General features: G+C 42.5%; 1 protein-coding gene across 2 annotated transcripts; it reads left to right on the top strand.

The window, feature by feature from the left end:
• Positions 1–1159: 1159 nt before the first annotated feature.
• On the top strand, positions 1160–24808 carry RB195_017861 (uncharacterized protein; the record flags this gene model as incomplete). Of its 2 annotated transcripts, XM_064185046.1 has the most annotated exons (24): positions 1160–1299; positions 1364–1433; positions 11058–11105; positions 11259–11363; positions 11428–11547; positions 11609–11713; positions 11789–11940; positions 14248–14306; positions 15242–15372; positions 15432–15548; positions 15663–15770; positions 19306–19453; positions 19514–19578; positions 19635–19760; positions 20487–20555; positions 20616–20791; positions 20849–20983; positions 22906–23025; positions 23124–23178; positions 23278–23407; positions 23747–23872; positions 23947–24025; positions 24160–24265; positions 24653–24808. In XM_064185046.1, 24 exons carry the CDS (start codon positions 1160–1162, stop codon positions 24806–24808), a joined length of 2646 nt encoding a protein of 881 aa, XP_064040927.1. The 2 variants fall into 2 exon arrangements, with proteins under 2 accessions (XP_064040927.1, XP_064040926.1); XM_064185045.1 differs by lacking the exon at positions 11058–11105.
• Positions 24809–24829: the final 21 nt, after the last annotated feature.

Below are 24829 nucleotides of genomic sequence, written 5' to 3'. Positions count from 1 at the left end.
TAACGCCGGGCGAGGAAGTTGGAGATGCATTTCATCCAGTTCTTTGCAGTACTTCTCGGCGATGGTGGGGTCAGGTTTTATGAGGCTGTAGTGGCTTACCTTAGCCCACAACCACGCAATCAAAATGGTCTTTTTTGGGTGCTTTGTAGGCTTCAGAGAGTGCTAGGGAGATTCATCTTTGTCCATCCATTGAGCAGGACGCTTCCTGTTGTCGTAAAGGATCCATTTCTCAACACAGGTAACAATACGATCGAGAATTGGATCGTTCTTGTTGCGCAACAGAAACGTTGAGCAGATCTCAAAACGACGGTTTCTTTGCGAGTTGCTCAGTTCATGCGGCACTCACTTCTTCAACTTTTTCACCTTTCAAAATTTTTTTTCAAGTGGCGGATGACTGTTGAATGGTCAACGCCTAGTTTTTGGGCAACCTCTCGTGTTGTTTTAAACGGTCCATCTCCCATGATTGCTTTCAACAGGTGGTCGTCAACTTCAGAAGTGCTGCAGCGACCATCCTTGTCGTCGAGGGTCATATCGCAATAACGGAATCTTGGGAACTAACGCCATACCTTGGATTCGGTGACGCTTCTCTCACCCCAAATGCCGTTCATATTCCAAGCTGTCTCCGCTGCAGACCTGCAAAATTTGAACTCGTAGAAGAAAATTTAGTGAAAATCTTGCGTGGATACATTATCTTCTAAGTCTTGCTACTGACCAAATACTGATCCTCGCTCAAAATCACTTTACTACTAATAGCCCCAACAAAATGCGCTACAAAACGCTGTACTGCTTCTAATATTATGAGTTTAACCAGAAAAAATTTTTGTTGTTAAGATAAGGCAACGAAAAACACGCCTTATTTTTCCTATCAACCTAACAGCATTGTTTTATTCCACAAATACTACAAACGCAATTGAAACGTTACATTTAGTAGACTTTTGTAACCTTTTTCAGATTTTTACCAGTATTCGCTGCCTCTGTTTTTTTTCGCTAATAAGGGACATTTTGTACAGCTTTCACGCAGTGCAAGTTGTGAAGAAGTTTCTTCTGCACAAGATCTCATAGGATTCTGACGTATGTTCGATCTCGCCAATAGATGTCCCTAACCCTTCTCTTTCCTCATTCTTTTTCTTGCATTTTAATTTTGCTGCTGCTAAAGGCTATGGATGAAATGTGGTTGACAAGAGGTTGTGTATGGGTGTGCAGGAATGTCGGTGCAGCGGTTGCTACATGGCCACGCACCACTATTACCGTTTGTTTCGTCATTACGGCTCTCTTCTCACTTAAAGCAGCATTTACTCCGTAAGTGCCTTTACAGAAGACAGAGCACAAAGTTCTGGAGTTCTTCTACTGTTCATGTTTTTAGGCAAGTCAGTGCTATGGATGGATGGGCTAATGAAAACGCTAGGTCTCGTTACGAATTCAGTGTCTTTCAGGTGAGTTCGACTGTAGGTTGGACAGGCCCAGTTCTAGTTTTTATGAGCATGTCCCATTATTGACGATCACTTGACGAAAATCGAGTTACTCATTTTGCTAACTTCAAAGTAAAAATGTTGATAAGTTGTTCTTAGAGAAAATTTTCTAACCAATCTTAAATTCCAATATCTCGGAAAACTATGAAGTTTTTTGATATGACACGGTTGTTATGGTCTTCAAGAGAAACTATTCCTCCATAGAAGGATGAGAAAAGTGCTCTTTTTAGTAATTCAAGCGTTCCTGTGTGCTGGTGCCACGGTATACTTCTGCCTATGCTTTCTGTTACCGTGCCTTCGAGGTTTTTAGACGGGACCTCCACTAACCTGCCGTTTCGGCTTTTTCAGCGTTGAGAGGCGCAAATAGAGGAGAAAAAGCTATTGAATGGAATAACCTCATGTTTATTCCGTCAAGTGTCTCACTACCCTGAGTAAGTGTATCCTTATAGTGTCCAAGATCTACGATTTTTTGAGAAATTCTTTCTATCGCATACCAGTTCAAACTCACCATTTCGATAGAGCCTACCAAAATGCACTCATCACATAGCTCCACCAGCTGTTCGTGCATAACTGGTCCTGATTATTCATTGCCACTCATTCTCTGGTTTTTTCGAGCCAAATATCCTTCCTCTAGTTTTAGAAACAATTTTTTCGAGTAATAAGTTATGTTCTTAAAATGCAATATGAATTTTCAAATCCAATCAGCTAATGATCGACGACGCCGCATTGTGTCATAAACAAGTTTTCCCCATGAAAGTTTTAAATGGGATATCCAAATGCAAACTTATGGTCAATAGAATGTGTGCTGGCCTGCAGGAAAAAAGGGACGTCTTTGTCCAATTCAATAGCTCCTAATTAGTTCTGTTGCTGTAATGCAAGTATTTTTGATTGATTTTTCAAAGTATTTTCATAGATGAAATACAGTACAATACAAATAATAATGATAATAAAATTAATTACAAATCAAAGCTGTTGTGCATACATTTTGGATTCTTCGCAAACTGTGACCTTTACTTATTTCACTGTGAACGCTTTCGTATTTTCGTGCGTTGATTCTTCACAAACATGAACAATACTCCGGTCGTTCTTGTAAACTTATTACCATTATTCATATTATTGTTATTATTTATTATGGTTCTGTTATGCCCGCACTGTCGGTGGTTCGGAACCATCCTGGTGCCTACCAAGTCTTTCATCTCTCCGGCCAACGAAAGCTCAGTGCAATGTTTAAGAATGGAAGAAATTATAAAAATGGAACGCAATTATTAGTTCGTTCTCGAAAAAAACAAACAAACGCTAGGAGCCCCGTGACGTGCTGAGAAACCAACTCTGATCAAATCCAACCAAGTCAAATTGGGCGCATCAGATGGAATCAATTCTTCTTCTTTAGATACAATGCGCAACCATAACAATGAAATACGTCATTTGTACTTGCATTCTTCCACTTTCTCTTCCTTTTTTTTCTTTCGTTCATTGTTCGCCTAATTCTTTCTGCGGAACTAGTTGCTGTCTTCTCAAAACTCTCTAAACTGCCTTGCGTATACGTCATGCACTCATTACATCTTTGTTATATTGTTTCGCTTTCTAGCAGGTACAATTAAACGCGAATGAAGCAATTTCCCGCGCATTTCAACGAAATTTGAGTACTAAAGAGGCAGAAAAAACAGAGACATACGTGGAAAAAGAAACAAGTTCCTATGGTCACACGGTCCGCATCAGTTCTGATGACAATGAAATCGTCGAAGCATTGGGGACGGTTACAATATGAACAACGTTTAAGAGAAAATTAGAACAGCTTAAGGGTAATATGTAGTTGAGGGAGGCCACTCTGACGTGACAGAATCGAACTGTGTTCCTACTGTAATACAGCGTGTACTGTCCTGTACTGCGAACGCGAAAAAAGGCCATCGAGCACATTGGAACCGTTCTCGTTGTTAAAGGCATCACCCCACGAATCTAAGGCTTCGGGCGTTCCGGCGCGCTACTTTCTACAATGAGTTCGATTGGAGTGCGTCAGCCCTGTGCGGCGCCGCATCTTCCGGGCCGTTTTTTACGGCAGTTAGGAAGAAATAGACGGAATCACCCCCCTCTCCATAATCTACTTTGTCGTATACGAATACTCCACCTGAAATACCTACCATCTCAGATTCATAGAGTGATGCCTTTGAGCCGCTTCATTTGCATAATGGCTGCTGCGAACTTGCTGACTCTTCGTGGCTTCACTCTGATTGCTACGTGCTTGGAGTTTGGATCAGAATCCACTGTGGAAATCCACGTAAAGTCGCGGAAGAGGCGGACGCAAACAGTTTTCACGAATACTAGTCTAACGCCCCTCATTAGGGCCACCAACTTGCGAATACAGATCGAAAATGTGTGGATAAAAGTTATTGCATGCATACCTGGTGATCGTGGATTGCATTGGAGTCCATTTTCGGTTGTTTTTTTTTGAAGTACTACATGAAATGACTTAGCTGTTCTGTTTTCCCTATTTGGAAGGTTAGGTTATGTTAAATCAGCGGTAGTTTCAGCCCTGTCTTTCCTTTTTCTCAGCAGCTTTAACCCACATGCTGTGGATCCTTCAGAACTGATGCTTAAGTTTTTGGGCCCGGAGTGACTCAACTACTCACCTTCAGTGATGACCTGTCGATCGATAAACCATCGTCTTCTCAAATACTTCTCAAATTAGAAAACCATTTGTCACTCAAGTTCAAAGCTTTTATGCTCTGCGGACGTTTTTGTGCCTTTGCCGTTGCAGGCCCTGTTACAGTAGTAGCACAATTCGATTCTGTCTGATTCTGAATCATTATCACGTTTGTGCGTAAGATATATCTCACAGGATACATAACGATACTCAAAAGAAACCTACTTAGCAGAAGCGAGGCATTAGCGAGGCATCCGTCTCTTTTGCTTGAGTTCTTCTGTTGCTTAAATTGCTTCGAACCGCTTTCATCTCCTCATTTGTTGGTTTTGTCAAATCGAATTCGTAACTTATAGATAAACCGATAATTTGGTGGACTATGAACAGGAATTCCGCTGTGGGACACCAGCAGCGAAGAAGACTCGTTACGTTTACCCTGTGTTTGGCGAACAAAAGCCACCGCAAACATTTCCAACAGAAAAAGTCGATAATTGGTATTTTGACACTTGAAATTAGCTTCGAAGAAAAGTTCAGCCAGAAAGAGGATAGTCCTGCTGGCACCAAAGCTGTGCAGCATCTATGGCCGCAAAAAAAAGCATTAGGTCGAAGTCCGAAGTAAAAAAAAATGAATGAATAGCGCCGCCTTCATCCTACCTCCTCAAACCTTCGCCAGGCTTGTTTTAATTATTTTCTCACAATTAGGATGTTTTTAGTTGGAAAATCACACAAAACCAAAGAGGAGGAGAAACAGTACGTTCGGTTGCTTTGACGAATGCTTCTATGGTTTTTTAGTGGCGGCGTTGACTGTGGTTGAAATGACAACAATTTCAACATTCAAGCACTAGAAAAACCAAGATTTTCAGATTGTTTTCATGTTTTTCGTGATACTTCCCTTGGATTCCCTCGGATCTGCCTGTCCCTGAAAGAACCTGGAATTTGTATGTGAATGCCAATTTTTTGAGCAAAGTGTTTAAGGTTCATCCTGTGCTTTTGATAGGCACATGATTAGTATTTGTAAAAAAAAAATCTGCGCGGCTATCACCTCAGTAAAGAACAACAGGCCTAACCTTCCATCAGCTGTACTATATTTTATCGATCTTTCGAATTGAAAAAAACAATGGTCGTGAAAATTATTGAGTAAAGGTCGCACTGAGATCAAGTACCCGAAACACGTGTATAGTGGGCACAGTGAATTGCCGCACAAATTGTGTCGATTCGCATGTGAATGACGATGGTTCTTTCTATAATAAAAAAGAATTCGAGTTCCACTCAAAGATCACCAGACACTCAAAACCTTGACTCATCAAAGCAGTCGCTCTTTTTGTTCTATTTCTCTGGCCCAATTAACCCGTATCTGATCTTTTCTTATTTGGCTTTCCCATCTTTAGTGCTAATGTCTGTAGCAATGACCTGATAGAATGTGTCGCCACATTGGCAGTGGATGATGAAAATGAACTCTGTCGCAGAAATTGTAGACGAAAGATTTCACCACGATGTGAAAAAAATTCAGGAGGATTGACGAGATAGACGACAGACTCGTGCACAACAACGGTTACGCCCTTCGTTTTGTGACAGAATCGTTTCTCAGCGAATAACAGATGACAACATTTTGATTCGGATCTTTTGCAGAGCAAACAAATGGAATTTGATGTGGCCATCTCCTACTGGTTTGTAAAGGGTGAAGTCGTAATCATCAGTGTGACCTGTGCTCCATTTGCACGTCTATTTCCTGGCGGCACCAGCAATACTTCCATTCGTCCCGACCACGCGCAGGGCTTCTCTTCTCGCCAGTGATATTAAAGAGCATCCTTTGAAGAACATTGTAAAAAGTTCTGAGAATCGAGTCGGTGGTCTTTCTGGAGTGCGTTTGATACTGCATGGTATTGATACTGTATGGTAGTCGCTAACAAGTCTGGTCTAGCACTTGTCGCTGGAAGATATCGTCTATCCTGGCCACTTTATTTTACTTTTTTAAGCATATATGCGGCTCCTGTGGTCTCCGATTTCTAACCAAGGGCTGAACTTCAGTTTTCACCTTTCACTTACGCGAAACGAGATCTAGCATCACCTTTTTTTTATACGACCGAGGCTTCTGAAACGTAGGTCAAGACCATGAGAGCAGTGGGGTTGAATAGGCGAGCACTGGTAGCTGGATGTTTTTGATGATTACTACCTCCTCATTGTTCTTGTATGCTTTTCCTGCAGCTCGCTTCCGCCCGCTCAGCTCGGTGGTATTGCCGTAATTCATGGTAGTTCTCCAACCCAGAAAAGCACGCTTCAAACACCCGATTACATTCGTTCTGCTGGGCCTTAAAATGGCATCAGAGAACCATCCGTTCCTCATAAACATCGCCCTGTCCCGCTTCATTTAGAGACGCTCTTTTTACGTTCCATCAAGTTCGATCAGCATTCGTTCCACTTGACTGATGCTTCATGTCATCAGAATGACGTTATCAACGAAACGAAGACTGTTCGGTGTAGCTTAAGTGTAGCTGTTCTCGAGAGAGGCACTCAATATTTTTGATGAGATTGTGTTACTCTGTCGGATGCATCTCGTCACGTCGATTGTGGCGTTATTGCAGAGTAGGGAATATTGCTCGTGGAGTTGCCGTGTAACTCACGGGCTACTTTTATGTATCGTGTAATGACACCTAGTTTCTCCAAAGCTTTCACGAAGGCCTCCGCTCCAACTGAAACTGAAAATTTCTTCAAGTGACAAAAAGCGGCATCTCGTACCATCGCAACACCTTGACGAGTTATGAAAAAGTTTAGATGTGGTCGGTTGTGTCCTGTTCGAAACTCAGTTTGCTTGTATGATTGCCCTTCATCTAATGTTCTTTTAATCCTGTTCAGGACTATGACAGACATGTTTGGGATGACGAAGCATGATACAGTGCATATTGTGAAATTGCGGTGCATGATGTGAAATGTACCGATGCTATGCTGCTGCATATTCTCAAGAGACAGGCAGACTCTTCGCTTACTCGAACAGCCTTACTATGGCGAGCTTAGCCTTCACCAAGATGATAGACTACATTAAAGGCAAAATAAAACGGAACTGTCGATGTTGTTCAGTCACCTGCTCAGTTCTCTTATCACAACAACTAGCTATTAGCATCGGTGAATCGATGCCCATGTAAAGATAGTAAATACCTACTAAAGATTGTAATTACAACTGCTGTAAGAGACATTAGCAGATACTCCATATGGGACAACTCTCCTTCGAATGTTTACAGGTAACTGAAGGTGAGAATCACCAAAAAAAACAACACCATTGGTGTATGCTGAATGGAAAGTTCAGTGCATTTGTAATTAGTGAAGAAACACGTTTTCACTGCGCAGAGAAAAAAGTGATTCAGCCAACGCAGTCGATGGTTGAACCGATCTCTGTGGAACGTGGTTTACCTCACCGCCTGTTCCGAAGTGTTTGCACCGAAATTTGGATCATAGCGATTTAGACATTAGCGTTTTACGTAAGCACTGAAAAATGATCGTTTCCAATGCTTCTATTGAGTATTGATTCAAATGGTATAAAAGATGACATAGCACACTAAGCTTCTGCTGGAATATTTGAAATCGAAATTGTTTACGCATTAAGAAGTTACATCCTTGATGAAAATCTTTTGGAGAGAACGTTGAACTGCGACTTATTTCACTTTCCTTCACCTCAGTCATTTCATCAATCATGGATGAACAAAGTATCATAAAACATTACGTATGCAATCGATTGACCGACAAAACAATCGACAGAAAATAAAATACTGCTTGAGAGATTATGATATATTTAATCATTTACACGAATACAATACAATATTAGTGCAAACAATAATCATGATCATGATATCATATCATCATGATATATAATAACGGGCTTATTCTGTCACGTGTGTGTGTGTCAGTCACGAAATTCAAAAAGGGGGGTGCGACGGGTCCACCGGCGTCGAGTTGTTGCCTCGACGCTAGAAGGCTATAAAATGGGGTGCGACGGGTCCATCGGCGCCAGATACCTATAGAAGGGGTGCGAAGGGTCCACCGGCGTCGCACTGGCGCGCCGGCGCCAGACACCTATAGAGGGAGGCGCGACGGGTCCATCGGCGCAAGATACCTATAGAAGGGGGTGCGACGGGTCCACCGGCGCCAGATACCTATAGAAGGGGTGCGACGGGTCCACCGGCGTCGCACTGGCGCGCCGGCGCCAGATACCTATAGAAGAGGGTGCGACGGGTCCACCGGCGCCAGATACCTATAGAAGGGGGTGCGACGGGTCCATCGGCGCCAGATACCTATAGCAGGAGGTGCGACGGGTCAACTGGCGTCGCACTGGCGCGCCGGCGCCAGATACCTGTAGAAGAGGGTGCGACGGGTCCACCGGCACCAGATTGGTGCGCTGGCGTCAGATACCTATAGAAGGGGGTGCGACGGGTCCACCGGCGCCAGATACCTATAGCAGGGGGTGCGACGGGTCAACTGGCGTCGCACTGGCACGCCGGCGTCAGATACCTGTAGAAGAGGGTGCGGCGATTCCACCGGCGCCAGATTGGTGCGCTGGCGTCAGATACCTATAGAAGGGGGTGCGACGGGTCCACCGGCGCCAGATACCTATAGAAGGGGTGCGAAGGGTGTACCGGCGTCGCACTGGCGCGCCGGCGCCAGATACCTATAGAAGAGGGTGTGACGGGTCCACCGGCGCCAGATACCTATAGCAGGGGGTGCGACGGGTCAACTGGCGTCGCACTGGCGCGCCGGCGCCAGACACCTGTAGAGGGAGGCACGACGGGTCCATCGGCGCCAGATTGCTATAATATGGGGTGTGACGGATCCACCGGCGTCGGTGGACCCGGTCATTGGTGCACAATAACTTATTGTGCATGACGGAAAAGATAAATGGTTGCAGCCGTTTCATAGCCGTAACCACTTGACGCTTTGCTCTTCACCTTTATGACTACTCCTCGTGCCTATTTCCTTCTTCTTTCGCCTCAAGTTTGTAGCGTTCTCAGAAAGTGGAAACATGCATGCAAACAGCTGCTTAAATAGTAGCAAGATGTTTATGTGATCTGACGTGAAACGTTATCTTTATCAGTAGGATGATGTCTTTCACGTCATTTTATGTTAAAAAATCATTCTGTGATAACTATTGGGAGAAATCAGGGGGAATACCCATACTTCGAGTAATGCTTTCAAATTGTATCTTTATTACTCTGGCATCGAAGGAGTGTTTGTAGCTGATGGTAGAATATTCTCCAAATGTTGAATTGAATTGCTTTTAGAAGGAAAAATCCGTAATCTTTCGCCTTAAATTATAATACAAAAAAGAGAAGGAAAGCGTTGTTAAAAAAACACAAATCTAATTTTACAGAAAACACCACTACTATTAACTTTCATTGATCAGTGAAGGGGAGCGAAGCTAAAATCACCGAAAGTCTGAAGTCCGGCTTTAGCCGGACATTCAGACTGGTAATGCATATATGAATACGCGTATCTATTATAACTGAATGCTAGCTGAACTTTCTTATGTCTGTGCAAATAAGTCTACTCTTTTTTTTATACATGAAGGAATTATTTTCTGCAAGTTGAAACGAACACTAACCACGGATATTGTACATTATAATTGTATGTACACTATAACCTTCTAAGAGTTTCTTGTGTCCCCTGGATGCCGTAACTCTTTTCCAGACAGTAGAAGAAATTGTAACCACGGAAAATGAAGGTTAACGAGAAGGATAAGGTATTTTCAGGACACACAATATTGGATTTAATAGATACACGATCTAATAGATACAGATACAGATATTAATGCGAGGCATTCATGGAATGCTTCTGGTTCCCGTCATGGTGTTGGAATGGTGTCGATTTTTAGTGAAGAGAAACAAAAAAGCTCGTGCGCTGATTTTTTCAGCGTACGAACGTGACGATCCCTACTTCGTCCAATTTCAAGTGCATGGTGTAGGAAAAACATTTGCCACGTGAACTAAAGCAGAACCCTTGTTCTACAACTAGTTTTGAGTTCACTAATGTTTGAAGCCAGAAGTTTCCATATCGTACATTCGCTGCAGTGTAACTATTCCAAATTGTGGCAAATATGGTACGATTATGAGTTTTTCAGAACGAAACTATACACATATATACATGTCTGGTTAGCAGGTAATTTTGGAACTCTTCCCGCTCAATAATGGCGCCTTCTACCTCAAGCGCAATTTTTCATGTCAACGGCAAGCACGCATAAAAACATCCCTTTTGTTATTGAAAATGGTCATTTTTACACAAGCTCTGCATTCAGTTTGGCGAACACTGAACGCGCGCACCTTCCGGTATTCCCTTCATGTTTAGCCCTTGAATAATTGGAATCAAAGCTCATAGGTTCGACGAGCGTCTTGAAATGTGATGTAAGCACTCTTCCATTCATTATTCTACAGATTTTTGGGGAAAAAATGTGACATCTAATTTTGGCAGAATCATCAAAGGCATCACCCACGAATCTGGGGTGGTTGCGAGTTTCAGGTGGGTTATGCCTACACGGAGTCGTCGATTATGGAGAGAAGGGTGATTCCGTCCATTCACTCCTTATTGCCCGTAAGAAACGGCCCGGAAGATACGACTTCGAGCGTTCCGGCGCGCTATTTTCTACAACGAGTTCGATTGGAGCGCGCCGGCCTTGTTCACGCGTCGCATCTTCCGGACCGTTTTTTTTTACGGCAATTAGGAAGAAATGGGCGGAATCACCTTCCTTCCCATAATCTACGACACCGTATAAGAACTCTCCACCTGAAATCCGCACCACCCCAGATTCTTGGGGGTGATGCGGATTTCAGGTGGAGATTACCTTTAAAGCATAAACCACTACACAAGCTCAATTCCAGACTTTAGCTGCCAGTCATCAAAAACGCCTTATGAACACTGTATCGAATAATTAAAACAATAGCAAGCCGTCGAAACGGGAATTGATCTTTAAGCTCTTTACTGATCTACAATTTAAGGAGATTTATCTTCGTCTTCGGAAGGTTAATAGGATTTATTCATTGTTGAAGTTATTGAGGATGTTTTTTGTGGAGAGATTACCTTGTGACCATTCATACTAATGCTAATATTATGCTAAAATACCAATGAAAGGCTGTTTCACGATTATGGACGTGCCCTGATCAGAAATCTTCCAGGAGTTCCTTGATACCGAAGGGCAAGGCATCACCTTACTTTTATTGTTGCGAGCACGAGACAATGGATCTATGATACGCCCAGATTACCTAAATGAGACCGTAAAGGTGAATCGCGGCAGTTTTGCGAGCATTTCTTTATATTTCTTTTGCGAGGTTTGCGATGCTTCAGATCCTGGACCTTGTTTCGTCTAAGTTCCTCATATATGACGCCGATCTAAGAAAAAATCAGTCTTTCAACGAATTTTGCGGAGGTTTCTGTCAGGCAAGCGAGCCAGTGCGACAATTTTACGTCGGTGCTACTCTTATAAATGTCACCTACACCAAATCTAGAGATACAGCGAATTTTCCAGAATGGTATGCGTGTTCTCGCAGCAAACGCTAGCTTTGAGATAGAAGACAGAATCGATCTCTCTTACCCAACATCCGAAATGTTTTCGAGGAAATTTAGTCTCTTGGTATGTCTTTTTTATTTTTGTGTGCTCTAGGATAGATTATTTCAATGTCTTTTTTGAAGGAATGCTAATATTTAGCCAAACTTCTTCGGAGTTGAGTTTGAGGACGATGGTAAGACTCTCAAGTTTGTGGCTATGGTTGCGTTGATTTTCCGAGCGGAAAAACACCCTTCGTGGACAGCGAAAATGGTTAAACAGTGGGAGCTCGGAGTACAAGATTATTTTGAAAAGTAAGAACTACACCCTCTATCCTTTTTCCTGTAATTTATTCTCTCTCCTGATTAGCATTTTAAAATTATAAGAGCCAGAGTCGAGCTCTGTAGTTATACCACTGTTTGTCTAAAGGAAGTTCTAAAGGTAGAAATGGTGTCAGCTAGAACACATTTTTTTGAAAAACTTTTTGAAAACAAACATTGTGCCACAGATTCATTTTACATCAACAATAATGTTTTATCTAAATTCTTATAATATTCCCAAGTAGATATCTATATGATCTCCGTTCTCTTACTTACCTGGCCCATCTTCCCTGATCATTTGCGTCAGCATCTCTTGTAGCTGTCATCCAAGAAGTCCGTACGGCTTTAGACCGACACTGAACAGATGTTTAAACCGTATCCAGTTGAGCTGTCAGCACGTTCATGTCGTGAACACATCAGCCCACGTCGTTGCTTGCCTCCCCCGAGGACTTTTTGCAAATCTTGGAACCCACACTAACGTTCTTTTAGTCAATCTACCGCCGAATCCTCTCAAAGCCGGCCGGCCCATCTATGTTTAGCCTATACGGTATACATAGCTTAGCATATATAGCTACAAATATTGTTTAAGTATAGATATGTTCGTCGTTATCACGCGGACATTGTTCTGAAATTGGAACTGCGAAATCCGATTAGATTCTGATGAAACTTTGGAAAACATCTTTCAATTGTTCTCTTGGTGGTCATTGTTCACGACAGTAGATCAATGTCTGCTTACGCCTATTCTGCGTAGCAGAGCGCTGGAATAACTGTCGAGTCAAACAAATGAGCAAAAGGATGCTGGTCAATCAATTGGTCCATAGTCCCTGAGGATTGTAAAGCCTGTGCGGGCTGCTGCCATTGTTCTGTTTTGTTGTTCTTTCATTCGTCATAATCCATGTCTGTGGAACACACGTCGTACGAGAATGTGTAAGACTCCGTTTGTGGGAGCTCTCAAGCTGTATTCTTCTTCTTTCGCCATCAAATGTTCCTCATGAACTGCGTCTGCTTTCTGTTTATTCCCACTTTTATTCACTTCTCTCCTAGTTCGTAGAGCTTTTTTTCACTGGAGCTCCTTAAAAGATTATATATATGCTTTTCGAGATTTTATTTTTTTTTGGCTTTTTTTGACTTCATATTCCACTGTAATGCAGCTGTGAGCAACTTGGGCGATGCAGAATCACTTTGTAAAAACACTTTTTCATTGGACGTGATAATGAAGTGGCAGAAGAGCAATGTTGCAGCTTCCCATGGTAGTAGCTGGCCCCCACATGTGACGCATTCAAACCCTGATTGCGCGACGCTGACAGCATTGCGTTCGCTTCTTCGCTGTCAAAGGTTTTCTCATAGTCAGGATTAGGGCAGATGATATTACGGCAAACTTTGATGAAACTCAGCAAGGTCTCTTTGTTTTCCTTAATGAAATCCATCCATTATTCTACAGATTGGTTTCATCGTACCTTCCTGATGCATGGGTGTAAATGATCTTCATGAGTAGTTTGTATAAAACTCTCAGCATATAAAAGAGTTTGCAAAGTTCTCCAAATGTCTCGGATCCTTTTTCTTGAAGATAGGACGTCATGTGCGTCGAGACAATAAGAGCAGTGGCAACCCGACCGTAAAAATTCAGATGATTCAAGAATAAGCACGTGGACTCCGCAAGTTCCATGCTCTTTGTCGCAGCGGTGCAATGGCAAAACCCGGTAGTTTGTCGGAGGTGGAGATGCTTGGACACACAAGTTGAAGAATAATCCTCCTTCATGAGGGCTTTTAACAAAACATGACGGCCGAGGATCCCGACAACACTTCTTCGGACTTACTCCTTCTTTGCAGAGCTCTCAGGATTCCTTCTCCACGCAACTTCGAAACTTCTCTTGCAAAGCTTCTCTGCAGCTGTGTTCGTCACCATTCGCACGATGTGTTGTGCACTTGGACCAAGCCAAATTCCTACTTAGCTTCGAAATTCGTTCCATGTCTTTCAAGCGGGGCGTTGGATCCTGTCCAGCAACAACCTCGCATTCATTTGCGGAACAGGTCACAGTCCATGGTCAGATTCAACTTGATTTGAAGATCAGTTCATGATAAGTCACCCTCTAGCGCGCAACGGACGTAGTTGTATTACGTTCAGAGTTATCTCGACGACATGACGATGCACTAAATTGCTGTGGACTCTTTTCTTCTCACTAAACTTGTTTTCTTCTATCTCGCAAGGTTCATCCCGAACAATATGATATTCAAATAAACATAGGAAGATATTTGAAAAATTGCAATCCATTCAACACATTCTATAACATTTCATTTCAGGAATTTCGAACATGGAAAAATAGAAGTGAACCCTATATCGGTTGCAATTGTTGAACATGGTGTGTTTTTCTCCTGATTTTTTAATACATAAATAATAGTGGAGAAATAATGAAAAAGAAGAAAGACAAATGATAGACTAATAGAATTGTCTTCTAAATAATTTAACAAAATCACTAATCACGGAACTGTCATTAAAACCATCAATTACCCAAACGAAATCTTCACAAAGGCAGGGGAAGAACAAGAACAAGCCCCATGTGCAGAATTTCCCCTTCTGAGTCGTTTGGCTCTCTCAAACTTTAGATTGGAAAAGTAAAAAAAAATCGAGAAATGTTCAACTTTTCCTATCCAAGTTCCAGGAAAGAAAACTAGGAGGTTGCAATGGACAGCGGTATGACTATTTTCTAGTGCTAGCCTTCACCTATGAAAATCCCTCCAAACTACTTCTCTAGGCCCCTTTCACACGAAGTTATTTGCGATCTTTCAGACCTAACATGGGCACAGAACCTAACCTTTTTTACCATCAAATTCTGCTTGATCCACTTTTAAACTACTTATAAATAAATTCTCCATCTCCTACAAGAAGTTTCAAGTCTCTATCTCCTTTGCAAAAATTTGACTCAGGCGGGGGGGTCAAACCTGTAAAATTTTGTAATGTATGTGATATTAAATGCAACGTAATATTTTACCTTATCAGCAATCCTCAATTCATTACCGCCTACCGCACACTCCCTTACGACTCCCCCACCCCCCTCCCCCCCTTTTTTTTTCCTTACAAACCCCTCCCTTTGCGATCCTCGATGTGAAAACCCAATCACACGCCTGATCCTGCCGCGGTGCTATGAGCACTCTAGTTCATTTTTACTTTCGTTTTTTTTTCTGGTAGTGCTTGTTCTAGATTATCAGGACGTGAGACGTATTAGCGGTCTTGACTGTTCTTTTCAAAATCTGCATATTTGTTTTTGGTTACTACACTTCAAATGCAACGTTTTAGACATCATGCTGGCTGGTAAAAGTCTTCAACCGTTCTTGGCCATTGGTTTTATCATTATGTGCACATTCTGCACTGCGACCACAATCCTCAGCTCAGTTATCATGTATCATCAAAACGCCTCGATCAACAAAGTATGTCCGTACTATCCAGCGAGAAAACTGCTAACTAATTAAATGTGGATGATTTCAAGGTGATTCTCGCTATTACTGCATGCATTCTTCCTTTTATGGCGTGTGGAACAGCTTTTGGTACAGTCTTCCTCTTGGGAGTGACTTTCTCGCCGATTCTTAATGTGACTCCATTCCTCGTAAGTTCATTTGCTTCGGTTAGTACTTCTCTTCGTTGAGACAAAAGGACTCGTTACAATGACTTTCTCCTTAGATCCTAACCATAGTATATGCATGAGGGAAATTGCGTTCAGGTTCTGGCAATTAGTGTTGATGACGCTTTCTTGATGGTGCATGCTTGGAACCGAATTGAAAAGAACGACTATCTGGAGCCTAAATCACGACAGGAAAAACTTGTTCAGGTACATAATTATTCGTATTATTATTATTCACGTCACCATTGACAGACAGATTAAAGAAACACAAAAATATGAAAATCTGTATTATTTTACTAACAAATAACAATAATATGTTAATAATAATAAAAATAATAATAATGTTCGAACGCTAAGTCGGACAGGAGGAGGCTGGAACCAAACCTCAAGAAGATTCCAGAGCAAAAAGTAACTCAAGGCAGGTTTTAATGGAATCGACAAGTGTAATTATTAAGGAACTCGTTCAGCCTCCTAATCCATTGTACTATACTACTGGACCAACGAAGAGCAGCAAACTCGTCGTTTTGCAATTGCTGCCAAACAACTGTCATCTAGTCAATATTTACCGACTGTATCCGCGTGTGTGTGAAAGGTGACGGAGCTAGCGAGAGTTCCACCTCGATCGCGCCATCATCTCGCCACATGCGCAACAGCAAAAGGCTTCAGGTCGCTTCGACGAGTGTTATCCATCACCGTCGACGGTGCTGATCAAGTCTCCGATTCGTACATCATGATAGGGTGAATTGCAGATATGTAGACTCGCAGCTTGACTTCGTTGGCAATTGGTGTCGACCACAGGAACTAGGTCGAGTTGAGTGCCGAATTAGTTTTAACTAATCTTTGCTGAACACCTCTCTCATAGCTGCCATTGTTTTTCATCAGCCCAAGTAATAAAACTTATCCACTAGCTCGATAGGCTGTCCGTCCACACTGATTCTCGTTGAGAATCTCGATGACACACATCTGCTTGCATTTACTAGGGAGGAGTCCCATTCTGTCCGTAGGCTGCAGCTATTTCGATACAAGGTTAACAATATGGTACAATTTTGCGCTGCGAGAATGGAATATTACTCGACATGCACCATGGGACGTGGAGACGGCGCTAAAATGACATCGGCGGAGTGACGCTGCGCAAGTGTTCTTCGTATTATATCATCGACGGCGAAGTTGAACAGAAAAGGTTCACCAAGTTCGAAGTGGAAACTGAAGTGAGAAGTCGAAGTGAGACAAAGGTTGCGGCTCTTTGTCTCACTCTAGTTTCCTTTTCAAACGGTGTAGTACATCCGATTGGTGTTCGAACCGCAGCAGTTGTTCTTCTATTCATGTCATTGGTTAGGCAAACGAATTTTCCGGGAACTTCATCGATTCAGAGCCCGTTGAGAATACTGCCTCGATGAGGAGAAACGAAAGCATCGAAGTCCAAAAAGTCTAACTAAAGAGGCTGCACGCTACTTGGTCAATCGTCCATCAACCAGGAAGAAAGCCGGCTTTTTCGTCGGTGGCTTCTTCGACGTTTGATTAGCTAGGAGGATCAGCTTCAACACATTGTACATTACACCCAGCAATGGCATTCTTCGGTAATTCGTGAGTTCAGTGACTGATGGCGAATTGTAGGAAGGAACTATGATAGCGTATCTTCACGAGTTAGGTATACTTTCGTCAATCCGTATTGGTCGGATGATCTTTGTCATCTCACAAATCTGAGAAAGAAGAGATTTCAGCATTTCTGCGCTACTTTCATCGTCTTCGCTGAGCGCAGTGTTGTCTGTCTTTGGACATGCACGACTTCAGGAACTGACGGCGCTTGTCGGTTCAGCAAAGTGAATGTTCCCTCCGGATGGGTACGGTTGACTCTCAGAGAGCCGCTCCGTTGGCAGTGTTCAGGCAAGCAAACACCTATTCATCTTGCCGCTATGCTTGATTAGCAGAGTATCTGCTTTTCTCGGGTTCTTGTCCTTCCACGCCTCCTCACACTCCTTCGCTCTTGACGTTCAGGGGCAGCAAATACAGAATTGTACGTGGATATCGTTTTCGCAGGTGCAAAGGCAAACACCTCTCTCAGTTTTAAAGTGGGAGCGTGTTCTTTGCAGTGTCCTGAATGCATTTAGTGAAGGAGTCAACGTCATCCACACTCTTCCCGGTCGGTAATAAAATGTTGATCGACACGGCGGAACTTCTTTCTGCATATCTCGTTTTTCGGACCCGCCAAGTCGAGCTTCGGCTAAAGTTACTAAGAGAAAGAAGTAAGATATGGTGTCCAGAAATAGGGGCGCCACTGTGTGCCCCACCCCCTAACTACACTTTCCCCGTACTCACAGTTACACAAAACGTGAGGGAGAAATCTGACTAGTACAAACTGACTTTTTCGAGGAAATGCTCTGGGATCAGGAGAATCAGTATCACGATTCTAATGATGGAAAGTGTGCACAGTTGCACAAAAGATATGTTGGAAAGTATGTCTCAACAAACTAAGACGTCAGAGAAGGGCTAGGAGTAAAACAAATGATGGAATTGATTTAGTAGGATTCCAACAACTAAAAGACCATGCAATCCAATTCATGTGCCACTACACGGAAAACGTTATGCATAACTTTAAAAGGCAAAAAGAAAAGAGATCCGAGGAGTTTCCCGTATCCTGTAGGAAGAGCTCGGTGAATGCCTTTACAACACTTTCTACGCCGGCTGTAGCTGTACATGATGTAACACCTACAAGGAAGTCTGAAGCAAGAAACAGATAAACTAAATTACGGTATGTTGAACTTTAGAGGAAAAAAGGAGTTGATTTGGGTTACCCAAAAAGTAGTCGTTATGGCTATCTAAGGACGTTTCTTCAGGTTTGAACCATTGTACAGAGTTGGTTCTCAGAGTAATTACTTTGCTCGGCATAATCACCTTAGGCTGACGGACGTTTGTAGCATTAACTTCCAACGCCCATCTTCATCGTTCGCTTTCGCCTCTTTCGTGAGTTTACAGGGATTTCCACAGCTGAGAAACGGTCGCTCTTTCCGCAGCAATCCACGACCACTAAGCCATTCATTAAATTCTTCCTCTAACCTTCGATGCGAGCTCTGGCCACTTAGTAACCAGAGTGAAATCACGAAGAGTCAGAAGTTAGCAACAGCCATCTTTGCCGTTACAAATGAATGGCGGACTCCCGCTGATTTGGTCTTATATGTGGAGATTATCGCAAACGTTTCACAAGCAACCTCAAACCAGCAGGAAGCCAAAACGGACTTTGGAAGACTGTTTTCTAGCTGCTTTTAGGGTTCGGGACAGAGGCTTAGGAAGCCATTACGACGAATTTTTATGAATGACAATTGGTCAGTTAAGGTAATTATGCTACTCAGCATAACTACAAAGTCAACCAACCTTTTTAAAGGCTTAGGCCTCAAGAAACTTGTTTAATTACAAAGTACAACCTTTTTCTAGTTGGCACTTCCTCCAACTGCCTTTTTGCCCTTTATGATGGTAAATAAGGTGGAGGAAATAGTGCAATGGTGTTAGCGTTTGGAATCGGGCTGAGACCATCGCCAGCTTCACTCGGACTGCAGTGATCAGCGATGCTAGCGAGGGCCTACCGTCGATCTCAACCGCTACACTCCACTTCGAGCGCAGCCGCCTACGAATCAAGCTTCAGGTCGTCCTGGCTACACATATATGTGCAGCTATACACCATATATTCATTTTCACATGCAACCAACATTGTCTGGAACAAAATTCACTTACTATGAAGAAATTTTAGGTTCTCATAGAGACTGGTCCTGCAATTACGATCTCTGCATTCACAAATATACTCGCATTCGTCATCGGCGCCTACTCCTCTCCTCCGGAAATCCGTCTGTTCTGTATAGGAAACGCAGTGTGCATCTTTATGGATATGCTGTATCAACGTAACCGGATTGACTTGTGTAGTATCTTTGGTGGAGAGAACTCCAGTGTTTTTTTTTCAGTGACATTCTACACCGCTGTGATGGCGTTATTCGCTGATTCAGCCGTTCAGTACAGCGAGAAAGAGGTATTTCTGAGGTACATGGTAAAATTTTCTCATTACTCAAGGATTGTTCTGCTTAGGAGTCTTCCCGACTTAAGACGGCTGCTCAAGATTTCCTGCACTGGTACACAGGTTTGGTATCGAACTGGAAGGTGTCACTAGCCGTAATGTTGATATGGGTGGTCTATGTGGGAGGAGCCATCGTGGTAAGTAACACAGGTAAAAAAAAGACAAATCATCTCGTACTTTGTAGTTTTCTCGCTGGTGGGCAAATATTCAGGACCAAATACAGCAGGCCTGTCGGAGAGGTGCAAGTGTTTATATACTCAATTCTAACGGCGTTGATAATCTCAACTATGCCGATTAGTGGAAAAAGTCAAGATGGGGAACTTTGTTGCTGGCTCCGAAAAAAGAAAATCGTGATACGCTGCCTTTAAAGGCAGCATACCATGAGTCTAACCTGGTATGGATTCCCCATGGAAAGCTTCTGTACAAGATCGTAGATTAAGGAAAATCGAGTCGTTCTGCTCATCGCTCAGTGATCGCCGTAAAAAACGGCCCCGGGGCCGCCGTTTTTCTCTGCGACGGTTTGCATTGCAAGGCGCCATCCTTGTGTACGCGCCGCATCAACGAACGTGCCATCGAGAATCAATAAGGTCTCGTCACCACCCTATTCAAGTTAAACTAATGAAGAGACTGCTGAGGGGGACGGAACCTGTGCATAGATGCGCGTTCTAACGCACCTCGTAGGAACTAAAGCGATTGCCATGCCGTTTCTTACGACGATCATGGAGAGATTAGCGGAACCACATGGTTTTCCGCAATAAACGACCCCATATAGGAGCTTTCTATGAGAAATCCATAACACGTTAGATTCATGGTATGCTTTAAACCAGTCTTCAAACGTTGCAGTGATTTTTTATTGATTTCAGGGACTGTTCTATGTATCAATCGATCTTTCACCGCAGAAGATGTTCCTTCCGGACTCGAAATTGATTCATGTATATTGTCAAGAGAGATTTTCCATAGAACAACAATATGTAACAAGATCTATTCTGCAGATCGATAGGATCCGAAACAAGTTCATGGTACCGTTCTACACTCCAGCTACCGTTGTCGTCAATAATCCAGGGAATCTCTCTGATCCCGAAAATGTGCAAGAGCTTTTGGCCTTGAAGCATGCCTTCGAAAGTCTTCCGGATGCTATAGGCCCTGAAAGCACAAAATTCTTTCTCGAGTGAGTTTCCATTTCCTCGAGACCATTCGCTCTAGCACTGCCCTTCTGGTGATTTAGTGACTACATCACCTACAAAGAGTCACTTGGCGATGAGCTGGAAGCTGATCCGGATGCAGGGACACTGGATTCCTTCTTGAGTTGGTTAGAGTACTCGTTCTGGAAAGGCTTCGTGAAATTGGAAAACACTACCGAGTGAGTTCTTTCTCTCATTCGAGAGCCATTGAGAAACACCTACAATTTCCTGATAACACCAAATATCTTAGATAGGCATTACATTAGTCTAACTGGAACTTCTATGAACTCTTTTGAGCCTCTTTTTTCGCTATATAGAAACTCCTCTGAAGGTAGGTGACAGGGAGAGATTTGGTCATGCCCATGATTATTGTTCCGATTCCCAACTATTGACAGTTAGTCATCAAGAACGCAGCATCAAAAACAGTATAGAGGACGGTCAAAACGGCCTGTTTTGTACTCCAGCTGCGTACTCGAATTGGTGCTGTGGTTCGGCTTTTGGGGCATAGTTACAGCAAATGTCCACAAACAACACCACAAACGCAGCCAGGGGTACAGTTGTCACACGACTCGTTGGCTTGTTTTGACCTAACTTGATATAAACTGTTCATGTACTCAAAACCCAAAGTTTCCCTCTAAAATTGTAGTATAGCCCCTTGTGAACTCAACTATAGTCGGATCAAAACGGCCTGACTTTCAGTGGAAATGAGTGGGCTGCTGCAGCGCGGTGGGACCATTGCGCAGCTCCGCGATGCGGTTGGGGCTACCGAGGATCCTAGCTCGAGCGCGCCCGCTCAGACAATTGCACCAGCTTTCACGTCGTTCACATAATAAGCTAAGCTGCGTTCTTGAAAGCCCAGAACAGTCTCATGCAGCTTCCCGAAAAAAGTCGAGTAATGAAAAAACTTTCTTTTAAAGGATTTTTTTTAAGCTAGAAATTCAAAAGTTGTTTCAGGCTTGACTTGGTGCAGAAGATTCATAGCACTTTTTGTATTGGTCTGTCGGATTGGTTTCTGGTTTTCATATTTCCAATTTTGAAAAAAAAATAAAGGCAGCATAGAAAACAGCGTTATTTACGGGATTGTCCAATAAGACGAACTTCTTTAAGTCAAAAACTCAAGGATTCGCGCCTTAACTTTTGGGCCGTACCAGTCTTAGTCTTTTGCTTTGTGACGTTCTATACGAAGTCATGCTGACTTGCTTCTTCAAATGCAAACTGCATGGAACTTCTTCGATAGTCACAAGCTGGGACAAAGTAAGCATTTTTCTCAAGAATCTAACCTCTGATAAATCCACAAATTTCTCTCCTTCCTGGAGGCGGACGAAAGGCACCTTCCACTATTCTTTTCCCTGTACCATCGATTATTTCTCGATTGAACCCTATCAGAACACAAATCACATTTCACATCTCTGTAAGTAAAATTGCTTTCGGTTTCTTTATCTAATGTGTTACTGTACTGCGTGCCTCCGTATAAAAAGCGAAAAAAAAACTGTGTAAAAGTTAAGTTTGTTAAATAGATGAGGTATCTTTGAAGGTATCGTTCGGTTGAATTTTCATTGTTCATTTCAAAGATGGATTAGGATCATCTGCATTAGAATAAAAAAAACAGAGAAATCAAATCGAAGAAAAAACTTTTTTACACTTGATATGTGATAAAATCCGCTTACCACGACTACATTACAGTGGGTGTTAAGAGCAGTGCCACTAGGTGAACCGAGATCCTTAGTGCTACAGAGATTGCCAAATTTCTAAGGAGCAGTTCGCATTTTTGTTGTGACACACGGGAATTGCGCCTGCTGCCAGAAGACTCAATATCGAAAAGTTGCCCGACATGCTGCCTTTATTCCGCACATATCCAAAATAAAGCATTTCAAATATTCAAACCGACATTTCATAATATTGCAGGGCATAATATTGTCAAATGCGAAAATATTTCAAACGAGAATTGTTCAAGAGAAGAGAACAACGCTCAAGCATCTTAACTCTCGAACAGTTTTCTAAAACCCCTTTTCTTGTGATGATCATAGGAACTGATTAACAAAAAGATTACGGTATTGGTGTTGTGTGGAAGTCTTAGATCCTCCAAAATTGCTGGTTTTAGCGGCCCCACTGCTTCGCGATTCATTTTCATCACTGGTTACCATGGCCAGCATTTAGTTTCGTGGAAGGAAAAAGGACATCTGCTAAAGTCGTTGCGAGAGCAGGTGGATCGATTTGGAAGGTACGTACACGTCTGTGGACATTTGTACACATTCGAAAAGGAAAAATCAAGAACTAATCACAATACCAGCGCAACGTTAGTAAATGTCATGTTTTTAGACAATTCAATGCGACGGTGTTTTCTGATGACGCGTTCTATATCGATCTTCTTGAGGTGAACACAAGTGTCTTAAGCAATGTAGAATCGTTATTAGTGATCGGATCCGGTGAAGGTGAAGACTGCATGAGAACATCTTAGCGAATTCCCTTACAGGCAATTCCAACCATTACCTGGCAGTCCTTCTTGGCCACATTCGCCTGTGTTATCCTCGTCTGCGCCATGTTCATTAACCATATTGCAACAGTTCTATTCGTCTCAATGGCAATCTTGGCCACTTGCGTTGGTATGTGTAACTATTTAAACTAAAAGGAGTCAGAGAGTAACCTCAAACTTATTACGGTAAGTAAAAGTGAAGAGAACTTTTGACATTATCGATTTATTACATTTTTGTTCCTACGTAAAGAATGTGTGTGTATTATCTGAAGAATCTCTGTATTATTTCAAAAAAGTCTTCGTATTTGTTCTGGTATGCCATTATGAGTTTCTCAGAACTTTTCTGTGTCATTGTTGATAGTATATAGTATTTCTCCGTAGTAATTACTTTGCAAGATGGGCAATGGTATTCAGACGCTCTGAACTCCTATTTTCATTTTCTTCAACATTGAAGAGAGTGGTCATTTAGGAGTGTTCGGTTACATGTCGTTGCTTGGTTTCTCTCTGGATCCGATTATAATGTCAATAGCGATCATGTGCATCGGTTTCAGCGTCGATATCCCAGCTCACGTCTCCTTCCACTATCACGCCGCTAGTTAGTTAAAGAACTTGACAATTTTGAGTTTCCCAAGGTGTCGATTTCCTCCGAATTGAATGAGAATATGTCAGGATCCTACATGACTAAGAAAGGAACTAGTTCAACTCTCAGTTCAGAGTCCGAAGGCAACAGTTCGAAGTATAGGTTAAGGTGAGCTCGTGGATGTTGTGTTATTCTTCAGTTTTTGACTTGTTGTATTCTTCTTAAAACCAAAGGTATCTGATTTTATTTCTTATCCTTTTCTTCTACTTTTTGCCTAGACGGTTCAACCGCTTCAATTCCAGGCTTCAACACACGTTGTGCTCTGTTGGGTTTCCAGTTGTCCAGGCTGGAGTTTCCACTAATTTGTGTGCTCTCCCGCTTGCGTTTGTTCCGTTGTACATGGCTCAGGTATGACTGTGCTCTCCTTATTTTTTCCTACGAATCTTTTTAACTTTTCGGTGAACTGCACCGACTTTTGTCTCAGCCACCTCAAAACCAATGAAAATTACAGACTTCTTCATTTAAAAATGTTTCTAAGAATTATTTTGTTGTGCTTTCTTGTTTCCAGCCGAAACCTTCCATAGCTGACAAGTTTGAGGAAAAAAAACTTCGGTTGCATCCTTGTTAATCGTCCACTATTGTTCTGCACCTAAAACGCTATTCTGTGATTCTCCAGAAGACCACTTTTTTCAGTGATAGATAGCTGAAATTATCGTAGTCAGAAGCAGAAATCGCAGTTTTACATTCATTTCTCGTGCTGAAGGCTGTATTTTTCACCAGTCTATTTCTTTTCAGGTGTTCGCTTTTGCCATGTTGATGTGCATCTCCATATCGTTGATACATGGAGTTCTCATACTGCCAGCGATGTTCTGTCTTTACGATCGTGTTCTCCCTCTATCTCATCATTGCAGCTCCTACATCCAAAAACGGAGAAAATGTTCTCCTTCGTAGAATCATTCTTTCCTATTTTCG

Source organism: Necator americanus, chromosome II (assembly GCF_031761385.1).
Source record: "Necator americanus strain Aroian chromosome II, whole genome shotgun sequence".
In the NCBI taxonomy this organism is placed as follows: domain Eukaryota; kingdom Metazoa; phylum Nematoda; class Chromadorea; order Rhabditida; family Ancylostomatidae; genus Necator; species Necator americanus.
This window is presented reverse-complemented; position numbering and strand designations above follow the sequence as displayed.